The sequence below is a fragment of the Brachyhypopomus gauderio genome, chromosome 2, assembly GCF_052324685.1.
Source record: "Brachyhypopomus gauderio isolate BG-103 chromosome 2, BGAUD_0.2, whole genome shotgun sequence".
Lineage (NCBI taxonomy): Eukaryota > Metazoa > Chordata > Actinopteri > Gymnotiformes > Hypopomidae > Brachyhypopomus > Brachyhypopomus gauderio.
In genome coordinates this window covers 1,475,637-1,495,141 of record NC_135212.1, presented here as the reverse complement: position 1 = coordinate 1,495,141, position 19,505 = coordinate 1,475,637, and the positions used below count along the sequence as shown (strand labels likewise).

At 46.8% G+C, this 19,505-nt stretch overlaps 1 protein-coding gene across 1 annotated transcript in view; it reads left to right on the top strand.

Moving 5' to 3' along the window:
• Positions 1–19,251, top strand: part of coro7 (coronin 7) — a 111,333-nt gene extending 92,082 nt beyond the window's left edge. Inside the window, exons 10-28 of the mRNA XM_076981891.1 lie at positions 6,363–6,417; positions 6,528–6,585; positions 6,734–6,879; positions 8,056–8,151; positions 12,068–12,169; positions 12,683–12,824; positions 12,942–13,117; positions 13,361–13,469; positions 13,575–13,661; positions 13,745–13,887; positions 13,998–14,102; positions 14,189–14,274; positions 14,385–14,526; positions 16,367–16,456; positions 16,589–16,705; positions 16,893–17,028; positions 17,161–17,252; positions 17,531–17,617; positions 17,959–19,251. Coding sequence (XP_076838006.1) covers positions 6,363–6,417; positions 6,528–6,585; positions 6,734–6,879; positions 8,056–8,151; positions 12,068–12,169; positions 12,683–12,824; positions 12,942–13,117; positions 13,361–13,469; positions 13,575–13,661; positions 13,745–13,887; positions 13,998–14,102; positions 14,189–14,274; positions 14,385–14,526; positions 16,367–16,456; positions 16,589–16,705; positions 16,893–17,028; positions 17,161–17,252; positions 17,531–17,617; positions 17,959–17,967 — 1,978 coding nt within the window. The 3' untranslated portion in view covers positions 17,968–19,251. The remainder of the gene's footprint in view (positions 1–6,362; positions 6,418–6,527; positions 6,586–6,733; positions 6,880–8,055; positions 8,152–12,067; positions 12,170–12,682; positions 12,825–12,941; positions 13,118–13,360; positions 13,470–13,574; positions 13,662–13,744; positions 13,888–13,997; positions 14,103–14,188; positions 14,275–14,384; positions 14,527–16,366; positions 16,457–16,588; positions 16,706–16,892; positions 17,029–17,160; positions 17,253–17,530; positions 17,618–17,958) is intronic.
• The last annotated feature ends 254 nt before the right edge of the window (positions 19,252–19,505 follow it).

Sequence of the window (19,505 nt, the reverse complement as noted above, 5' to 3'; positions counted from 1 at the left end):
AACTATGTTACTAACTCTAACTATGTTAACTATGTTACTAACTCTAACTATGTTACTAACTCTAACTATGTTACTAACTCTAACTATGTTAACTATGTTACTAACTCTAACTATGTTACTAACTCTAACTATGTTAACTATGTTACTAACTCTAACTATGTTACTAACTCTAACTGTTACTAACTCTAACTATGTTACTAACTCTAACTATGTTACTTCTGCCAGTGGCTGAGGCCACATTGTAACAAAATGGTTGACCCGTAGCTCTACACTTAACCACTTGAAAGGAAGATGGTTTGAAAGAGAAAATGCATTCAGAGTAGCCAGATGAAGAAGTTATTTGTAGCTTACAGACGGCAAATAGCCATCTCACCTGTTGCACGGAGCAGGCCTTCTCCTGACCCTTTAAACAAGCACCTGTGAGAATGCCTTCGTTTGTACACACCTTTAATTAGCCAGTCCAGGAGGGCTTATTGGCTCTTCCACACAGCCCCTGCACGACAGCACCATCCATCACTGCTGCACGTTTCACACTACATTACCCAAAATGCTTCACTGTTATAAATTCTGTCCCATTCTGGGTGATGTGGCCGTAGCTGGAACCCTGTGCCAGGACGTTCTGGGTCTCCACCTCCACCCTGACCTCCGGCTAGTTTTCTGAAAGCGTATTCGCTCCGTTCTCCAGCCCAAGAGTCTTCTGGGCCGCTGCGGTTTCTGAGCCTCTCTGCTTCAGCTCTCCATCGACGCTGGACAGATTTAGACTGTCCTTCTGCTGCTGGTGATGTGGCACAGCCCAGTGCATTGAGGTGACTTACAGCTGAGGGTTTGGAGTTCACGTGTCTCCTCTGACCAGACGTTCCATGGCCCACGACCAGACATGTTCACACACATGCTACATGGTGTAGTTTAGACCACACTGCGGGCCAAGCAGAGACTTGAGAACTAATCACTGTCTTCTTGGTAAACGGCTGTTCTCAACAGGGCATTCCTGGGTGTGTTTGGTGGTGGTTTGACACACAGGTTGACATCCACCTTCACCAAAAAAAAAAAAAGAAAAGAAAACACCACCCGGATGGCTTTCGCCTGGAGTTTGAAGTAGAGCTTGAGGTGGAGTTTGAGGTGGAGATTGAAGTGGAGATTGAGGTGGAGTTTGAGGTGGAGTTTGAGGTGGAGATTGAGGTGGAGATTGAGGTGGAGATTGAGGTGGAGTTTGAGGTGGAGTTTGAGGTGGAGATTGAGGTGGAGATTGAGGTGGAGTTTGAGGTGGAGTTTGAGGTGGAGTTTGAGGTGGAGTTTGAGGTGGAGATTGAGGTGGAGTTTGAGGTGGAGTTTGAGGTGGAGATTGAGGTGGAGTTTGAGGTGGTGCCACTGAGCTGCTGGGCTGTGAAGGTCGGAGACGGTGAACGTGGAGACATCCACATGTCGTCATCCACCGCTCAACACCTACAATCAATATCGGCATTAGCACCACATACGTGATGAAGCGTTGAGGATACGCATGTTTAACGTGTTTAATCCCTCCTTTCCTGGTGTGTTACTGCCTGCGTGTGCTCTTACCTCATGAATGGGCTTCAATGAGGAAACATCCTTCTTGGCACGGTTCCATTACTAAGTCAGAACACAGGCCTGGATACGTGTTTGGTGACTAGCTTATTCTCATGGCTGGAGGCTCTGTGGGAAATTAGGATATCCTGAACCAAGCCTAAAGACAGTCATGCTATACAAAGCAATAAGATTTATTGTATACCTTCAGCACTGCAATAGTACATCAGTAAACACGACTTGTTGCCACTATTCTAACTGTGTTCTTTGATATATAGCATGGTGATGGCATGTGTGTGTGTGTGTGTGTGTGTACACAGTCCCATCATGCACAGGGAGATACACAATAAGGTACGGCCGCACCTTTTCTGTGATGTAATCCTCAGTGTTGGTCCAAGGTCAGCTGAAACTCTAGAGGAAGTAGCATCATGTAGCCAGTCACAGAGTCATGTAGACAGAGTGTGTGAGTGTGTTTGTGTGTGTGTGAGTGTGTGTGTGTGTGTCAGATGGGAGACTATGGGACTGTGAGCTACTAAGGTAGAGCTCACTGTTCCCACCATTCAGCCTGTCCATTTTGACACATCAACACCCACACAGTTAATCATATACCTGAGCCAATACCGTAGAGTGAGTGTTGTAGGTAAGAATTATGGGACATTTAGTTCTCTCTCAGTATCAGCGTGTGAATTTTGCCTGTTGCCTTGTGTGATGGAACACTGGTGATTATGTGTTGATACCTTGTGTGACTGGACACTGGGGTTTGTGGGACAGTTTATTGAGATTTGACATTGAATCTTTGGGTTTGTATCGACTCTGCTGTGTGAAAGCTACCTTAGAGGTGAAAGGGATGTGGGGAGGGTGGAGGTGTGTTCACCGCACCCACACTCTCACACACACACACATATCACACACACACACACACTCACACACACACTCTCACACACACACACATACACACACACACACTCACATACACACACACTCTCACACACACACACACACACATATCACACACACACACTCACATACACACACACTCTCACACACACACACATACACACACACACACTCACATACACACACACTCTCACACACACACATATCACACACACAGGCTCTCATACACACACACTCTCACACACACACACATACACACACACACACTCACATACACACACATACTCTCTCTCTCACACACACACACACACACACACACACACACATTCATCGCACATGCATACCCACACTCTCACTCACACTCATTGTACAAACACAATTCATACTCAAACACCCACACACTCACCACACATACACACACTCATCACACACACACCCACACACTCTTACACACACACTCACCACACACACACCCACAGACTAATCACACACACACTCTCTCTCACACACACAAACCCACACAATCACTATACACACACACGCATGTGCATACACACATGAACACAGAGCAGAGAAGTGAGATAAGCCTTATAAAAAATGTGTACATTTTGAGGAGAGGACATTTGTTTGGATGAACTCCAATCTGATCACATTCAGACACATTTTAAATATATCTACCATCACTTTTCAAGATCTGACCCCACAGATACACAAACGCGCACATGCATGCATGCACGCACGCACACACACACACACACACACACACACACAAATCTGTCATCCACCTGTCTGTCCCCTCTTTCTCATTCCACCTTAGCTCTTGCATTATCATCAACACAAACATACACACACACACACACACACACACACACACACACACACACACACACACACCAAACACCTGGCTTACAGCTGTTTATATTCCAGTCAAGAGGTGCATAATTATCATGACAGTAATACATTGAGTTTATCTGCTGGCGATGAAGGCGCCTGTCATATTCTGATGGCTCTTTCGCAGCTGACCGGGGGCCGGCTGAAAGCTGTAATTGTGAGGACAGTGCAGGTTTTTGACGTTAAACATCTGTGGTATTCTGTGTAGCCTGTGCCAGTTCATTTTGCCTTGCTGGGCTTTGAGCTGACGGGATGACTTTCAGCAGTGCAGCTGATGAACAGCCTTAATAAAACCACACGCCCAGATTCACTCAGTTACCTGGAAGATGGAACCACCACTCGTGTGAGAAGGTACCACAACCTGTAGAGCTTACCAGTTTGGTTCAGCTTCACTTTGATGTAACTGCTAAAAACTCTAATGACTAGATCATGGGGTTCAGTCAGTAAGAGCCATGGCTATCTCACGATTCGGGACAAGTTCAGTACATCGTAAAACATTGTAAAACATACACATGTACAAAAAGCTACCGTGCTCGAGGAACAAACCCTAGCTCATCTGTGAACATGGAGGCTTCACAGGCAGGGATGTGAACATGCACCCATGCGTGATTGTTTCCAGGTGTTGCTGGACCACCCCCTTCATCACGAACCCCTTCCATAACCCCTGACCCATCTCAGGAGCTGGGATAATGCAACAATGCCACCATCTCTCTCTCGCTCTGACTTATCTAAGCAGCACAGAAGGGATGGACTCAGGAGGCACACCTGAGGCACACCTGAGTCACACCTCGGCTGGATTTCCTCTGTGTGCTGCGGAGAGCTCTGGTGCTATTGTGAACAGGTTTACAATACATTGTGAAGGAATGTAAAGAAATGGCGTTGGAGTGGTAATCAGTTGGCTGCTTTTACTTACATGTTTGTTGCTCCAAGCCATGAGAAGGCTTACATCTGGATTAGAGATTTACTCTAACACACACACACACACACACACACACACACACACACACACACACACACACACACACACACACAAACACACACACACACACACACAGTGTTTACAGTTCTGGCCACTCATGAATGAACCTCCTGATTGTTTCAGCGTTCACTCATGCCCGACTGCCATGTGACCCTGGCTACTGACTGGTGTTCCATCTCTCACACACATACACACACACATGCACACACACACACACACACACACACATGCACACACACACACACACACACACACACACACACACACACACACACACACACACACACACACACACACACACACACACCCAAGTGTCAATGGAGAGTGGCTTGTTTGCATGCTAGAAATTGTCTATGTATTCTGTACTTGAACAGAACATATAGTCAGTAATATGCCCTCCATTTGTATACCTGTATTTATTTGTATTAGAGGCTAGAAAAACCAGAACAGGTTCAAAGACACAGAAATGGAAGGAGTTACTGAGTGTGTGTGTGTGTGTGTGTGTTTGTGTGTGTGTGTGTGTGTGTGTGTGTGTGTGTGTGTGTGTGTGTGTGTGTGTGTGTGTGTGTGCGTGTGTGCGCGTGTCTGCGTGTGTGCGCGTGTGTGCGCGTGTGTGCGCGTGTGTGTGTGTGTGCACGCGTGCGTGTGTGTGTGTGTGTGTGTGTATGCGTGTGTGTGTGTGTGTGTGTGTGTGTGTGTGTGTGTGTGTGTGTGTGTGTGTATGCGTGTGTGTGTGTGTATGCGTGTGTGTGTGAGCGTGTATGGGTGTGTGTGTGTGTGTGTGCGTGTATGTGTGTGTGTGTGTGTGTGTGTGTGTGTGTGTGTGTGTGTGTGTGTGTGTGTGGGAAAAAGGTGTTCAAGGGTTCCCTGCGGAAAAATCATTTGACATGGGAACACGGATCTGGGCTAACGAGGCGTAGCCACCCCTTGGTGACTTCAGAGGACAGGCTGGAGAGGCGGGGCCTAATTGCAAACAGATGATCTCTCCAATCACAGGACCAAAGAAGAGCAGACAAACCCATGCCCTCCAATAAGAGAGCTCTGTCCTTCTTTTGTACTGTTAATTGCGCTACACCAAGCCTACCATTCCACTGAGAGTACTGGACCTAATGCAATTCTCTCGTTAGCCATCTCACTACATAACATTACATTGGAAACAATTGTGTAAACAAATCACTCTAGCAGTCAGCTAAGGGTGTCCAAGAGCTCTAATTACGCTTGCAATATTCCCGCACGGGCTACGGACGGTTAGTACGCTAGTGTAAACAGGCTCAGATAACAGGCCAGACTGCACCTCTGCAGGGTAAACTTGTCTATGCCAATCAGCTCTTAACATTTCAGCTGAAATTCTTGGCCAAGACACTGATTTCAGATGTGTGCCATCTGATGATTGGATGTGTTAGTGTGAGTCTCACCCTGATTCTGAGCAGCAGTAATAGTCAAATACTGATGCTAGAGACACTCCATTCACACACTCCTCTCTACATGTCTTTGATGACTGCTGTCTGCCCCCTTTGGTGAGTTGACAGTGTCCCCCCGTGTTCCTGAACCTCTGTGTACAGCCCATCCCAGCCATGTGTGAATATGGGGCATTGTGTTCAGACGCAAGTCTACTCAGGCCTGCGGCTGCCGGACGCTATTCCAGGACTCTACTGTGAGGTTCAGTGGGCCGTTCAGTGTGTGCCTAAATCCACACAGATCAGCTGTCTTTCAAATGTGTGTATCGGATACATAAAATAAGCCTCGGTTGTGCTATTGCCGCAACACTGCAACCGGATCAGAAACAGATGTCCTTTGCTAGTGGACTGCGCCCTCTAGTGGTTAGAGAGTATAAGTGCTAGAAACAAAGTTGTACTTTCTGGTCTAGTTCTGTACAAGCCAAGAATTGTAGTCGCTTTCTGGATAATGAAATTCTTTGCTGCAGTTTCTTTCTGGTTTGGGTTCAGTCAGTGTGTGGATGAGATTATAAATAATCTGGGAGATGTACAAAGCTTCTATGAGCCCGGATTAATGACTCTGTTCTCTTTTCCTCTCTGTCTTTTTGAACACACAGGACATTAATGCCATTGTACGACCCCGATACTGGTCTCCTTGTAGTGTCAGGAAAGGTGAGTTATGGCTTTGTTTCAAGCTGAACACCTTTTAAACACAATCATTGTGTCCAGACCTCATTCCGCCTGTGTATGTACGTATCTGCGCGTTGGTTTGTCTGTATCAGGGAGACAGTGTGATCGACTGCTTCGAGGTAACTGCAAGTGAACCGTTCCTTTCCCAAGGTGAGTTAATATCAGGAGTATCAGATCTTGGTTCAGTTCTGCCTGGTGTGCACAGGCATGTTTCTTAGGCCCTGCGAGTGGCCAGCAGATCCCAGATCAGCGGCTGTGTGCGTCAGCTGAGCTGTCTCGCTCATTTCTCTGATTCCAGTGAGTCACTGCCTGAGCGACGCCCCCACGCGCGGCGTTGCCATGGTGCCCAAGATGGCGCTGGACGTGGGGAGCTGTGAAGTGATGCGCGTGACGCAGCTGACGGACAACTTCATCATCCCCATCAGCTACCAAGTGCCTCGCAAGGTGAGGACCACACGTGCTCCCACACCGCCCCCTGCTGGCACTGCGCTATCACTGCACTAGTCACTGGACTGCAGCAATGCACTGCTCCTGGTTATAGGAAAGCAACGTCTAACAGCTACTGGAAGACCTTGAGTGGTAGTGACAGACGTTTAGTTAAACTGGAGAGATGGATAAATCCCTTATGCTTTAGGCATCCATTTCCATGGAGACTGTAGAGGTGATGTAATTACAGGGGACAAGAGCCACTGCTCAGATTAATAGTAATATTAATATTAAAACAGACTGCTCAAATATGAGAGCAGGTGTAATGTAATGTAACTCAATTAGGAGTAACTCAGTTAGGAATAGGGCCTAAGGAAAAACAACAGTCCACCTACATATGCTGTCGCAGCCCTGATCTGTGTGTAGGGAGACCATTCAACAACAGCAAACTCTTTATAAGGGTAGTAAACAGAAATGTAATATGTAGTGTCTATAGTGTATGTATATATAACATTTAACCCTTTGCATTCTAGAACATTCCATGTATGAAGTTTAGATGTGGTGCTCTGGTCAGTGTATGGGGCCAGTGTACCGCTGGAGACGTCATGTGCTCCTGTAAAACGCCCTCGTGTTCATCGGCTGTGATAAATGCTCCGGCATAGCGGTCATGTGACCTAACGACTCCACAAGATGACAGTTGGCGACATATATAGTGCGTTAAACGCGTCCTTTGGCTTCTCCAAATGTAAAAATGAAAGTCATAAGACCATCGTTGTTTTCCATTGCTCTATATTTCTGTTTGTTGTACTTTCACCAGGCTTTGTTTATGCATTTCTGTATGTTTCCAGCCAATAGGTATACAACGTAGGTATTGCAACGTGTGGTTTTTGATGAGACATTGTGGGTGGGGCTGTGTGTTGTGAGATCTTTCTATAGGAGACACTCTCTGGATGTTCCTGGTCAAATAAAGGTGTCATGAATTAAAATTAAATTGAGTAGATATGCTATTAGTTTTCATTATTGTCATCTTTGTTTTTCTATGTGTGTGTGGGGGTCTGTTGGTGCGTGTGTGTGTGTGTGTGTGTGTGTGTGTGTGTGTGTGTGTGTGTGTGTGTGCGCGTGTGTGTGTGTGTGTGTGTGTGTGGGGGGGGGGGGGGGGGGGGGGGGGGGGGGGGGGTCGTGTGTGGTTTACAGGCAGGACAGGACTTCCATGCTGACCTGTACCCAGACACACTGGGCCACACAGCAGCCATGACGGCAGATGAGTGGTGGGCGGGAGCGAATAAGCAGGTCCTGGCTGTTCCCTGTACTGCTCCACACCCCCCTGCTGTTACACTCACCCCTCTGATGTTACACTCACCCCCCTGCTGTTACACTCACCCCTCTGATGTTACACTCAGCCCACTGCTGTTACACTCACCCCACTGATGTTACACTCACCCTTCTGATATCACACTCACCCCACTGATGTTACACTCACCCCACTGATATCACACTCACCCCTCTGATGTCACACTCACCCCACTGCTGTTACACTCATCCCACTGATATCACACTCGCCCCACTGATGTTACACTCACCCCACTGATGTTACACTCACCCCACTGATGTTACACTCATCCCACTGATATCACACTCGCCCCACTGATGTTACACTCACCCCACTGATGTTACACTCACCCCACTGATGTTACACTCACCCCACTGATATCACACTCACCCCACTGCTGTTACACTCATCCCACTGATATCACACTCACCCCACTGCTGTTACACTCACCCCTCTGATATCACACTCACCCCCCTGCTGTTACACTCACCCCTCTGATATCACACTCACCCCCCTGCTGTTACACTCACCCCTCTGATATCACACTCACCCCCCTGCTGTTACACTCACCCCTCTGATATCACACTCACCCCCCTGCTGTTACACTCACCCCACTGATATCACACTCACCCCTCTGATATCACACTCACCCAACTGATATCACGCTCACCCCACTGATATCACACTCACCCCCCTGCTGTTACACTCACCCCACTGATATCACACTCACCCCCCTGCTGTTACACTCACCCCACTGATATCACACTCACCCCCCTGCTGTTACACTCACCCCACTGATATCACACTCACCCCACTGCTGTTACACTCACCCCTCTGATATCACACTCACCCCACTGCTGTTATACTCACCCCTCTGATATCACACTCACCCCTCTGATATCACACTCACCCCACTGCTGTTACACTCATCCCACTGACATCACACTCACCCCACTGATATCACACTCACTCCACTGCTCTCACACTCACCCCACTGATATCACACTCACCCCACTGCTGTTACACTCACCCCACTGATATCACACTCACCCCACTGATGTTACACTCACCCCTCTGATATCACACTCACCCCACTGCTGTTACACTCACCCCACTGATATCACACTCACCCCTCTGATATCACACTCACCCCACTGCTGTTATCAATCAATCAATCAATCAAATTTTATTTATATAGCGCTTTTTACAACAGTTGTTGTCACAAAGCAGCTTTACAAGTGCCGAGTCCTAGCCCCCAGTGAGCAAGCCAAAGGCGACAGTGGCAAGGAAAAACTCCCTAGTTTTTTTGCATGAGGAAGAAACCTTGAGAGGAACCAAGACTCAGGGGGGGAACCCATCCTCCTCTGGCCGACACCGGTCACCATGACAACAACAACAATTTAGACAGACAGAAGATAAAGAAAAGGAAAAATATGTAATATTGTCCATCATGATGTATGCATCCGGTTAGGCAGGAGGTGGCTGGCTCAGGATGGATCGCTGGTCTCCTCATCTCATTAATCCTCAAGCAGGCGGGCAGCCATGTGGAGAAATGAAACAGGGAAAATTAGCTCTGTATGAGGACATATACAGGACAGGTAAAATTATAAACATTTCCGGAGTGTGGCAGCAACTCCGGCATTTAGTTAAATTATTACAGCCTAGCTAAAAAGGCAGAACCAGAAGGTAACATAGGCTTGGGGGCATTCTGAGACAATGGCATCCGTCCACTGCACTGTCAACAAACTTGAGTGACCACGAGCAGTGACAGGACGACAGCACCAGCGCCCCAGTCTACCATAAAACCCTTCGTCTATGAACCCCTGGATCTGTACTTTTATCTAAGGGGAGATATTAATTATCAAACGCTAAACTAAATAAGTGGGTTTTCAACCTAGACTTAAAGATTGTGACTGTGTCGGAGTCCCGGACGCATTTAGGAAGATTATTCCAAAGCTGGGGGGCCTTACAAGAAAAGGCTCTTCCCCCTGCTGTTACCTTATTAATTTTTGGAACTAATAAAAGACCAGCACCCTGTGATCTTAGTGGGCGTGGGGGTTCGTAATAGGAAATAAGTTCCTGAAGGTACTCAGGAGCAAGCCCGTGCAGTGCTTTATAAGTTAATAAAAGAATTTTAAAGTCAATACGGAATTTAACTGGGAGCCAATGCAGGGCTGATAGGACTGGACTGATATGCTGAAATTTTCTAGTTCTGGTCAGAACCCTGGCTGCGGCATTTTGAACTATTTGAAGTTTATTTAGATTCCTATTTGAACATCCTGACAGTAGTGCATTGCAGTAGTCTAATCTAGAGCTAACAAAGGCGTGCACCAATTTTTCCGCATCATCCTGTGATAATGCATTTCTTAATTTAGCAATGTTACGGAGATGTAGAAAAGCTATCCTAGTAGTATTATCTATGTATTTATCAAATGATAGGTCAGAGTCGAGTATGACGCCTATGTTTTTGGCTACTGTGCCAGGTGTAATGGGGTAGTCTGCGAGATTAAGCATTAGATCTGGAATTTTCTGTTTTGAGGCCTTAGGGCCCAGAAGAAGAACTTCTGTTTTGTCCTCATTAAGTTGGAGGAAGTTTAGAGACATCCAGCATTTAATATCTCTTACACAGGCCTCAATTTTTCCTAAACTGAGTTTGTCATCAGGTTTGGCTGATATGTAAAGTTGAGTGTCATCTGCATAGCAGTGAAAATTGACACCATGTTTGTTTATAACTGTGCCCAGTGGTAGCATATATAATGTAAATAATAGTGGTCCTAGAATGGAGCCTTGCGGGACCCCATATTTAACTTTTGTACGTTTGGATGGAATATTATTGAGCTCTACAAACTGATAGCGATTTGTTAAGTAAGAATGAAACCATAAAAGGGCTGTGCCTGAGACTCCAACCCAGCGTTCTAACCTTTCTAGCAAGATCCTATGATCAATTGTGTCGAAAGCTGCACTAAGATCAAGAAGCACTAACAGCGATACATAACCTTGATCTGAAGCAAGGAGAAGGTCATTTGTTACTTTAACTAATGCTGTTTCAGTACTGTGATGGGGCCTAAAACCAGATTGGAACTTTTCGAATATGTGATGCCTATGCAGATATAGGCATAATTGCTGGGCAACAGCTTTTTCTATGATCTTAGATATAAATGATGTGTTTGAAATGGGTCTATAATTAGATATAGACCCAGTAGGATATAGACCCAGTAGTACAGTAGGATCAAGATTTGGTTTCTTAATCAGAGGTTTAATAACTGCTAATTTACATGATTTGGGCATGTGACCTATTGTAATGGATGAGTTAACTATAGTTAGAAGAGGTTCAGTTACCGCTGGTAATACCTCTTTTAATAACTTTGATGGAACCGAGTCTAGTGTGCAGGTAGCACAATTTAAGGAAGAAATTATTTTCTCTAATTCTGATTGTGGGAGTGGATGAAAAGCATCAAGTTTTTCTCCCAGTATGCGATTTAAATCGATGTCAACCAAACCAGATGACATACCAGTTGTATTGCTGATAAAAGGTTTTATATTTTGTCTAATATTCTCTATTTTATTATCAAAAAAATCTATAAATACATTACTAGTATTTACATTACTAATACATACTCACCCCACTGATATAACACTCACCCCACTGATATCACACTCACCCCACTGCTGTTATACTCACCCCACTGATATCACACTCACCCCACTGCTGTTATACTCACCCCACTGATATCACACTCACCCCACTGCTGTTACACTCACCCCTCTGATATCACACTCACTGCACTGCAGTCACGAGCACTTTCACTCGTTAAGTCAAGGTTTGCGCCAGCACAGTGCTTCACTTCACCTTGTGGTTCCTCTCATTTCCAATAGGTGCAGAGAGTGAGTCTCCACCCAGACAAGAGACCAAGGGGCAGTTCTCAGCCTGCCTGTCAGGCCCCAGCCAATCAGCTGCATCGTGGGAGGAGCAAAGAGGTTAGTGGACAAGGACCAGCAGGAGTGTGGTGGTGTCCTCTCTGTAGGCTTTCATCCCATACCGTCCCATGCTCTCTGACGCACTTCTGTTTCATCTCTCTCTCCCTCTCTCTCTCCCTCTCTCTCTCCCCCACTCTCCCTCTCCCTCTCTCTCTCTCTCTCTCCCTCCTCCCTCTCTTTCTCTCTCTCCCCTCTCTCTCTCTCTCTCCCCTCTCCCTCTCTCTTTCTCTCTCTCTCTTCCCCCCTCTCTCTCTTTCTCCCCCCCCCTCTCTCTCTCTCTCTCTCTCTCTTTCTCTCCCCCCCCCCTCTCTCTCTCTCTCTCTCTCTCTTTCTCTCCCCCCCCCTCTCTCTCTCTCCCTCCTCCCTCTCTTTCTCTCTCTCCCCTCTCTCTCTCTCTCTCCCCTCTCCCTCTCTCTTTCTCTCTCTCTCTTCCCCCCTCTCTCTCTTTCTCCCCCCCCCCCCTCTCTCTCTCTCTCTCTCTCTCTTTCTCTCCCCCCCCTCTCTCTCTCTCAGGATCCCTCCAGTTCCAGTAGTCCTCTGACCACTCCCAGCAGCAGTGCTGCTCCGTCTCGTTCTCCCTCCTCCACCAGTGGTCTCTCTTCCGGCTTCCTGCCCAGTCCCAACCAGAGCTCCCGCGCCATCCACACCATGCTGGGTAACCCCACCCACAACCCCGCCCACCCACACCATCCACACCACGTTGGGTAACCCCGCCCACCCCGTGCTGGGTAACCCCGCCCACTCACTGTTGCTTGCTGTTTTCCCCCTGCAGGCCCGAGCTCCAAGTTCCGTCACATCCAGGGTTGCGTTCTTCACCGCGACACCCACATCACCAACCTGCGTGGCATGAGTCTGACCACGCCTGGAGAGTGTGACGGCTTCTGTGCCAACGGGCAGCGTGTGGCCGTGCCCCTGGCCATCTCTGGAGGCCAGATCGCCGTGCTCGAGGTGCTGCTCTGTCTTCATTCTTGTTTTTCATTCATTATTTAGTATTTTCTAGATGGAACTAAAGCTCTCTGAGAATGTTTCCCAGTAAATAACTGTGGATTCATGCCTCATAGATATTGGTATAGTAAAAACAACACGTTAAAGGGCAGGATAAGGGCAGTTCTGTGGGGTTTGAAAACATGCCTGGGCCAGTGTGTGTTGAATAAATGAGGAGCTTCCTATTACACTGCTGTGGCATGACAGCTCTCGCAGCCTGGGAAACTTCCGGACACTGCCCCGCCTACCATCCAGAACTCAGTCAACGTGGCCGACTTCTGCTGGGACCCTTTTGACCCCTTGAAGCTGGTTGTTGGTACGTTGGATCAAGGGCTCTTCCTGTGCTTAACCACAACCGATTCGCTAGTAATTTGGACATTGTAGCACTAGTGAAGTGGTGATCTGCTCCATGTCTTGACAGCTGGTGATGACGCCAAGATCCGTGTGTGGAACGTTCCAGAAGGCGGACTGGTAGAGACGCTGACTGAGCCAGAGTGCATTCTGCAGGGTAAGAGAATCCAAGAGATCTGCCTTTCTCTTATACAGAAATTCATACTGCGGTCTGTGAGCCCAGATTCTGACCAATCACAGGACACACTGAGAAGATCTACTCCATCAAGTTCCACCCCCACGCATCGGGTCTGCTGGCGTCCTCGTCCTATGATATGACGGTCCGACTGTGGGACCTTGAGAAGGGAGTGGAGGTCAAGAAACTGAATGGACACCAGGACCAGGTGAGAGTTTCTGCTTGTCTCACTTACTGCCTGTCTTACTGCCTGGGTCCCTCTGCACAACAGCACACACTGTGTCTCCTGCTATATCATATGTTCTTTGTCATTCCCAGATATTTGGAATGGCGTGGAGTCCCGATGGCAGGTTGTTGGCCACCGTGTGTAAGGATGGGAAGGTTCGTCTGTACGACCCACGCGCGTCTGCAGATGCCGTTCAGGCAAGTCCATCTCCACGGGGCACCACTGCATGGACCCGGTTACAAGGTCACGGTCTAACACGAGGCTGCTTCTGTCGCCCCTGTAGGAGGGCCCAGGCCCCGAGGGACACAGAGGAGGCCGCCTAGTCTGGGTGTGTGACGGGCACTACCTGCTGGTGTCCGGGTTCGACAGGTGAGCAGAACCTCCTCACACTTCTTCACCACGCATCCTGGTTGGCCGACGCTTTTCCCACGGCATCGCGGCGTTTTTAACTTCCTCTTTCGCGCGCTTCCCCCCGACAGCCGCAGTGAGAGGCAGCTGTACCTGTTCTCCGCCACGTCCTTGGCCTCCGGGGCAGTGGCGTCCGCCCCGGCCGATGTTGCCCCCTCCACCCTCATCCCGTTCTACGACCCCGACACCAGCATTGCTATCCTCACTGGGAAGGTACTGAGACTCCGTCCTGTCTGCAGGCTGTCAGATAGCTAACGTGTAACAGCCTGTCTACACTGTTTGGACCTCAGGTAGATGTTTCTCCATTAGGAACATCTCCTCCATACAGTTAGACACCACAGTCCATCTCAAGCCAGCAGGGACACTCACACATGTAAACGTTGAGGCAGCCATGCTGTGGCAAAAATCCCCCACACTGATCCAGTTTTGCAGCTCCTACCAAACCCACAGCCATGTGCCTGACACCTCTGGGCTCAGAATGGTCCTACACTAACAGTGTTCGATCCTTCATGGTCCTGTGGTCTGGACCTGACTGATGAGGGAGCAGGTGAAAGGTGGGGCATGGTGACAGGTGGGTTACAGTCAGTGACCTTTCAAATGCACCTGTAAGACAGGTGTACTTAAAGATACAGGTGTTCTTAAAGGTACAGGTGTACTTAAAGACACAGGTGTTCTTAAAGGTACAGGTGTACTTAAAGACACAGGTGTTCTTAAAGGTACAGGTGTACTTAAAGACACAGGTGTTCTTAAAGGTACAGGTGTACTTAAAGACACAGGTGTTCTTAAAGGTACAGGTGAACTTGAAGACACAGGTGTTCTTAAAGGTACAGGTGTACTTAAAGATACAGGTGTTCTTAAAGGTACACTTAAAGATACAGGTGTTCTTAAAGGTACAGGTGTACTTAAAGGTACAGGTGTACTTAAAGACACAGGTGTACTTAAAGACACAGGTGTACTTAAAGGTACAGGTGTACTTAAAGACACAGGTGTACTTAAAGACACAGGTGTACTTAAAGGTACAGGTGTACTTAAAGACACAGGTGTTCTTAAAGGTACAGGTGTACTTAAAGACACAGGTGTTCTTAAAGGTACAGGTGTACTTAAAGACACAGGTGTTCTTAAAGGTACAGGTGAACTTGAAGACACAGGTGTTCTTAAAGGTACAGGTGTACTTAAAGATACAGGTGTTCTTAAAGGTACACTTAAAGATACAGGTGTTCTTAAAGGTACAGGTGTACTTAAAGGTACAGGTGTACTTAAAGACACAGGTGTACTTAAAGACACAGGTGTACTTAAAGGTACAGGTGTACTTAAAGACAGGTGTACTTAAAGACACAGGTGTACTTAAAGGTACAGGTGTACTTAAAGACACAGGTGTACTTAAAGGTACAGGTGTACTTAAAGACACAGGTGTACTTAAAGATACAGGTGTTCTTAAAGGTACAGGTGTACTTAAAGACACAGGTGTTCTTAAAGGTACAGGTGTACTTAAAGATACAGGTGTTCTTAAAGGTACAGGTGTACTTAAAGACACAGGTGTTCTTAAAGGTACAGGTGTACTTAAAGACACAGGTGTTCTTAAAGGTACAGGTGAACTTGAAGACACAGGTGTTCTTAAAGGTACAGGTGTACTTAAAGATACAGGTGTTCTTAAAGGTACACTTAAAGATACAGGTGTTCTTAAAGGTACAGGTGTACTTAAAGGTACAGGTGTACTTAAAGACACAGGTGTACTTAAAGACACAGGTGTACTTAAAGGTACAGGTGTACTTAAAGACACAGGTGTACTTAAAGACACAGGTGTACTTAAAGGTACAGGTGTACTTAAAGACACAGGTGTACTTAAAGGTACAGGTGTACTTAAAGACACAGGTGTACTTGCAGTGTAGGTGTTCGAATAAAGTCAGTAGGGAATGCCGAATCTCTGTACACTAGACAGTGAAGAGTGGAATTAAGACACAACCAAAATAGAAACTCACAGAATGTTTCATGTGATGGCGTCAATCTTATACATATTGTGTTTGGTTAAGTGTACTGTGTTTTGTCCTGTCAGGGTGACACACGTGTGTACGCCTTTGAGATCACGCCCGACGCACCCCACTTCCTAGAGTGCAGCAGCTTTCACTCCTCGGAGCCGCACAAGGTAGCACCAAACGTCCACCCCGTCTCACTCTCCCTTACACGTGTCCACTTCCCCTAAAACACTCCTCCCCGTCTCACTCTCCCTTACACGTGTCCACTTCCCCTAAAACGCTCCTCCCTGCGTGGCCTGTAGGGCTTGTGTTTCCTGCCAAAGACGCAGTGTGACGTGCGCGACGTAGAGGTGGCCAGAGCCGTCCGGCTCGGCAAGACCACCATCGAGCCCGTGGCCTTCAAAGTCCCCCGTGTCAGAGTGAGTGATCCCGCCCCCGCTCTCTGGTCAGGGTGGCACTACAGTGCCACCTAGTGGTCGTCTGCGGGATATCACAAAAGAATGAGCTCCATCCAATATTCTTGCAGAGATGCATGTCTCTGATGTAGTATCACAGAGCAGACAGCAGGTAGCAGTGTTGTGCTGTGCTTGTGTGTGCTTTGTGCAGAAAGAGTTCTTCCAGGATGACATGTTTCCCGACACGGCGGTGTGGTGGGAGCCGGCTCTGAGCGCTGACGCCTGGATCTCTGGTTCAGATGGACAGCACCGCAAGATCAGCCTGCGGCCCACAGACATGACCCCCGGTACTGAAGCGTGGCCTGCTGCTGCTCACTCACTGTTATCGTGTATACCTGTCTTTGGACCAAACTGGTATGTGTGTGTGTGTGTGTGTGTGTGTGTGTGTGTGTGTGTGTGTGTGTGTGTTGCTCTCTCAGTGAGTGAGGCTCCCAAAGAAGCTCCAGTAAGGAAGTACCTGCCGTCCTCCGTGTACCTGGAGGAAAAGACGGACGAACAGAAGAAAGAGGAGGTTTGTACTAAGGGCCGTGTGCAAACTGGTTAAGATTCAGCACAGCCGCATTTCCTATTTTAATGTGCATGTGTGTCTGAGTGCATTTGCATGTACGCATGTGTGTGTGTGTGTGTGTGTGTGTGTGTGTGTGTGTGTGTGTGTGTGTGTGTGTGCGTGTGTGCGTGTGTGCGTGTGTGTGTTATGACATTGTGAAGACATTTGGTTAGGGTCCATGAAGGAAGAGCTAGAATATACTTTTTTGTTGTTTTTGAGCACACAGTGTTTGTGTTTTGCAGCTCTTGAGTGCCATGGTGGCTAAGCTGGGAAACAGAGAGGACCCACTACCACAGGAGTTATTTGAGGGTGTGGACGAGGAGGAATGGGTGAGATCCCCCTCCATTAATATCACGCGGGATACAGTGAAACATGACTCAGCACGTTTGGGACACCACGCTCCTAAAGCTAACTGTGATTTCCCACAATGCACTGCTGTTCCCCCTGGAGTCTTCTTCAGATATATGTGTGTACAGTGTGTAAATATAGTTGAGGCTAAAGGTTTACATACACCGAGGAAGACTTTCCTCAATGCTTCACTACACACATCTCATATTGAGTGTGTGAATCACTTCTAGCACTATTATCTTTAACTATACTACACTGCAGATCAGCTGATTGTGTGTGTGTGTGTGTGTGTGTGTGTGTGTGTGTGTGTTTGCACTTTCAGGATGACTAATGGAAGTCTTCATTTCGTGGACCAGTCAGGGTGCAGGAGGGAGATAATGGAAGATCCTACTGTACTTGTCAAATGTGCCATTTTTTAGTGCCAGTCTGAGATCCACACACACTGACACATGACCAGCTGTACACACACACACACACACACACACACCAGTCGCACCAAATCTCAGCCGTTTTTCACGTTAAACTCCCTGTGTGGCCAGATTCAGGTCATGATCTCAGCAATACTCCTCGATGGTTAAATGTGCATTTAGGTGCTTAGTGATTATGTGGCCAGTTACATCCAGAATAACAAATATGTGAGACTGCATGGCTGTACCAACACCACACTGCTCCTCACCACAGCAGTCACGGTGACAAAACTCTTCATTTTTTAAACTCTTGATCGGTGTGAGTTTTATACTGTAAATCCTACACTGTCTGTTGTAAGCCGATTGCTTTTATATGGATTTTACTTCGTATGCATAATCGTTTTCTAGATGGATCTCAGTCAAACTGTTCAGTTGTTGAAGTGTATGTTGCGGGTTTATATTGCATAACTGTGTTGCGAATTTATGCTCTTATCCAGAACAACTTAAATTTTTGATCATGTTATGATGTCTGTCATGGCAAATATAGTGTTAGGAGTCTTTTCCAAGGACTCTTATTGGTGTAGCATGGTGCACCCCCATAGGGTTAGCAACATTGTTACCCACTACACCAACATCTACATCACACATGGTATTGGAAAGACACACAGATGGGTGGGACATCCATTTCAGTTTACTAAACAAGTGGAATCTACATGTCTTACTAACATCTGAAAGTCCACTTTTATTAAACATATATTTATGTTCCCCGGGGGACTTTAGCTATAGTAATATCAGCAAGGCTAATACCAAGATCAGCTTCCCAGCCAGGTCTAATACTTAAGGCAATATTAACAGCAGTTTTTCTTTATCTGATCATGTTTGCATATGGCAAAAAATAACCATACATGTCATAGCACTTTCAAATGTGTTATATTAATAATCCACCATGTTTCGCCTGTAAAGATTACTGGGTGTGTTTATGGATGTGTGGAGGACCAGTACGTGTTCAGTTTTATCCACCATTTATTGGGATTATAACTTTTATACTTCAGGGCCAATACATTTGCTTTATCTGATCTTTTTAACCTAATCTATCATGGGGAATGTTGCCTTGCAATTAAACATGTGTGCAAATTTAGTCTTCTGTACAACATGGAAAAGTGACATTGGATGACATTGTAATACTTTATTTGGATTAAAATGCAAGATAAAATCCAAAAACTTTGTTTAGAGTCATTATGCAGTTCAAACTTCAGGCCAGAGTAAGTCACACCACAAGGATACATATACTGGTGTCTTCTTCCTGTTGCCATATTAGCTGATACTGAAGAACACTTCTTTGGTCTTTCCCCCCCTAGTGTTCAAACCTCTTACACTGTGGATGTTCCCAAGACTACCACAAATTTAAGCATTTACAATTATATGCACATGCATTTGGAACGTCTGTTAATGATTCATACTT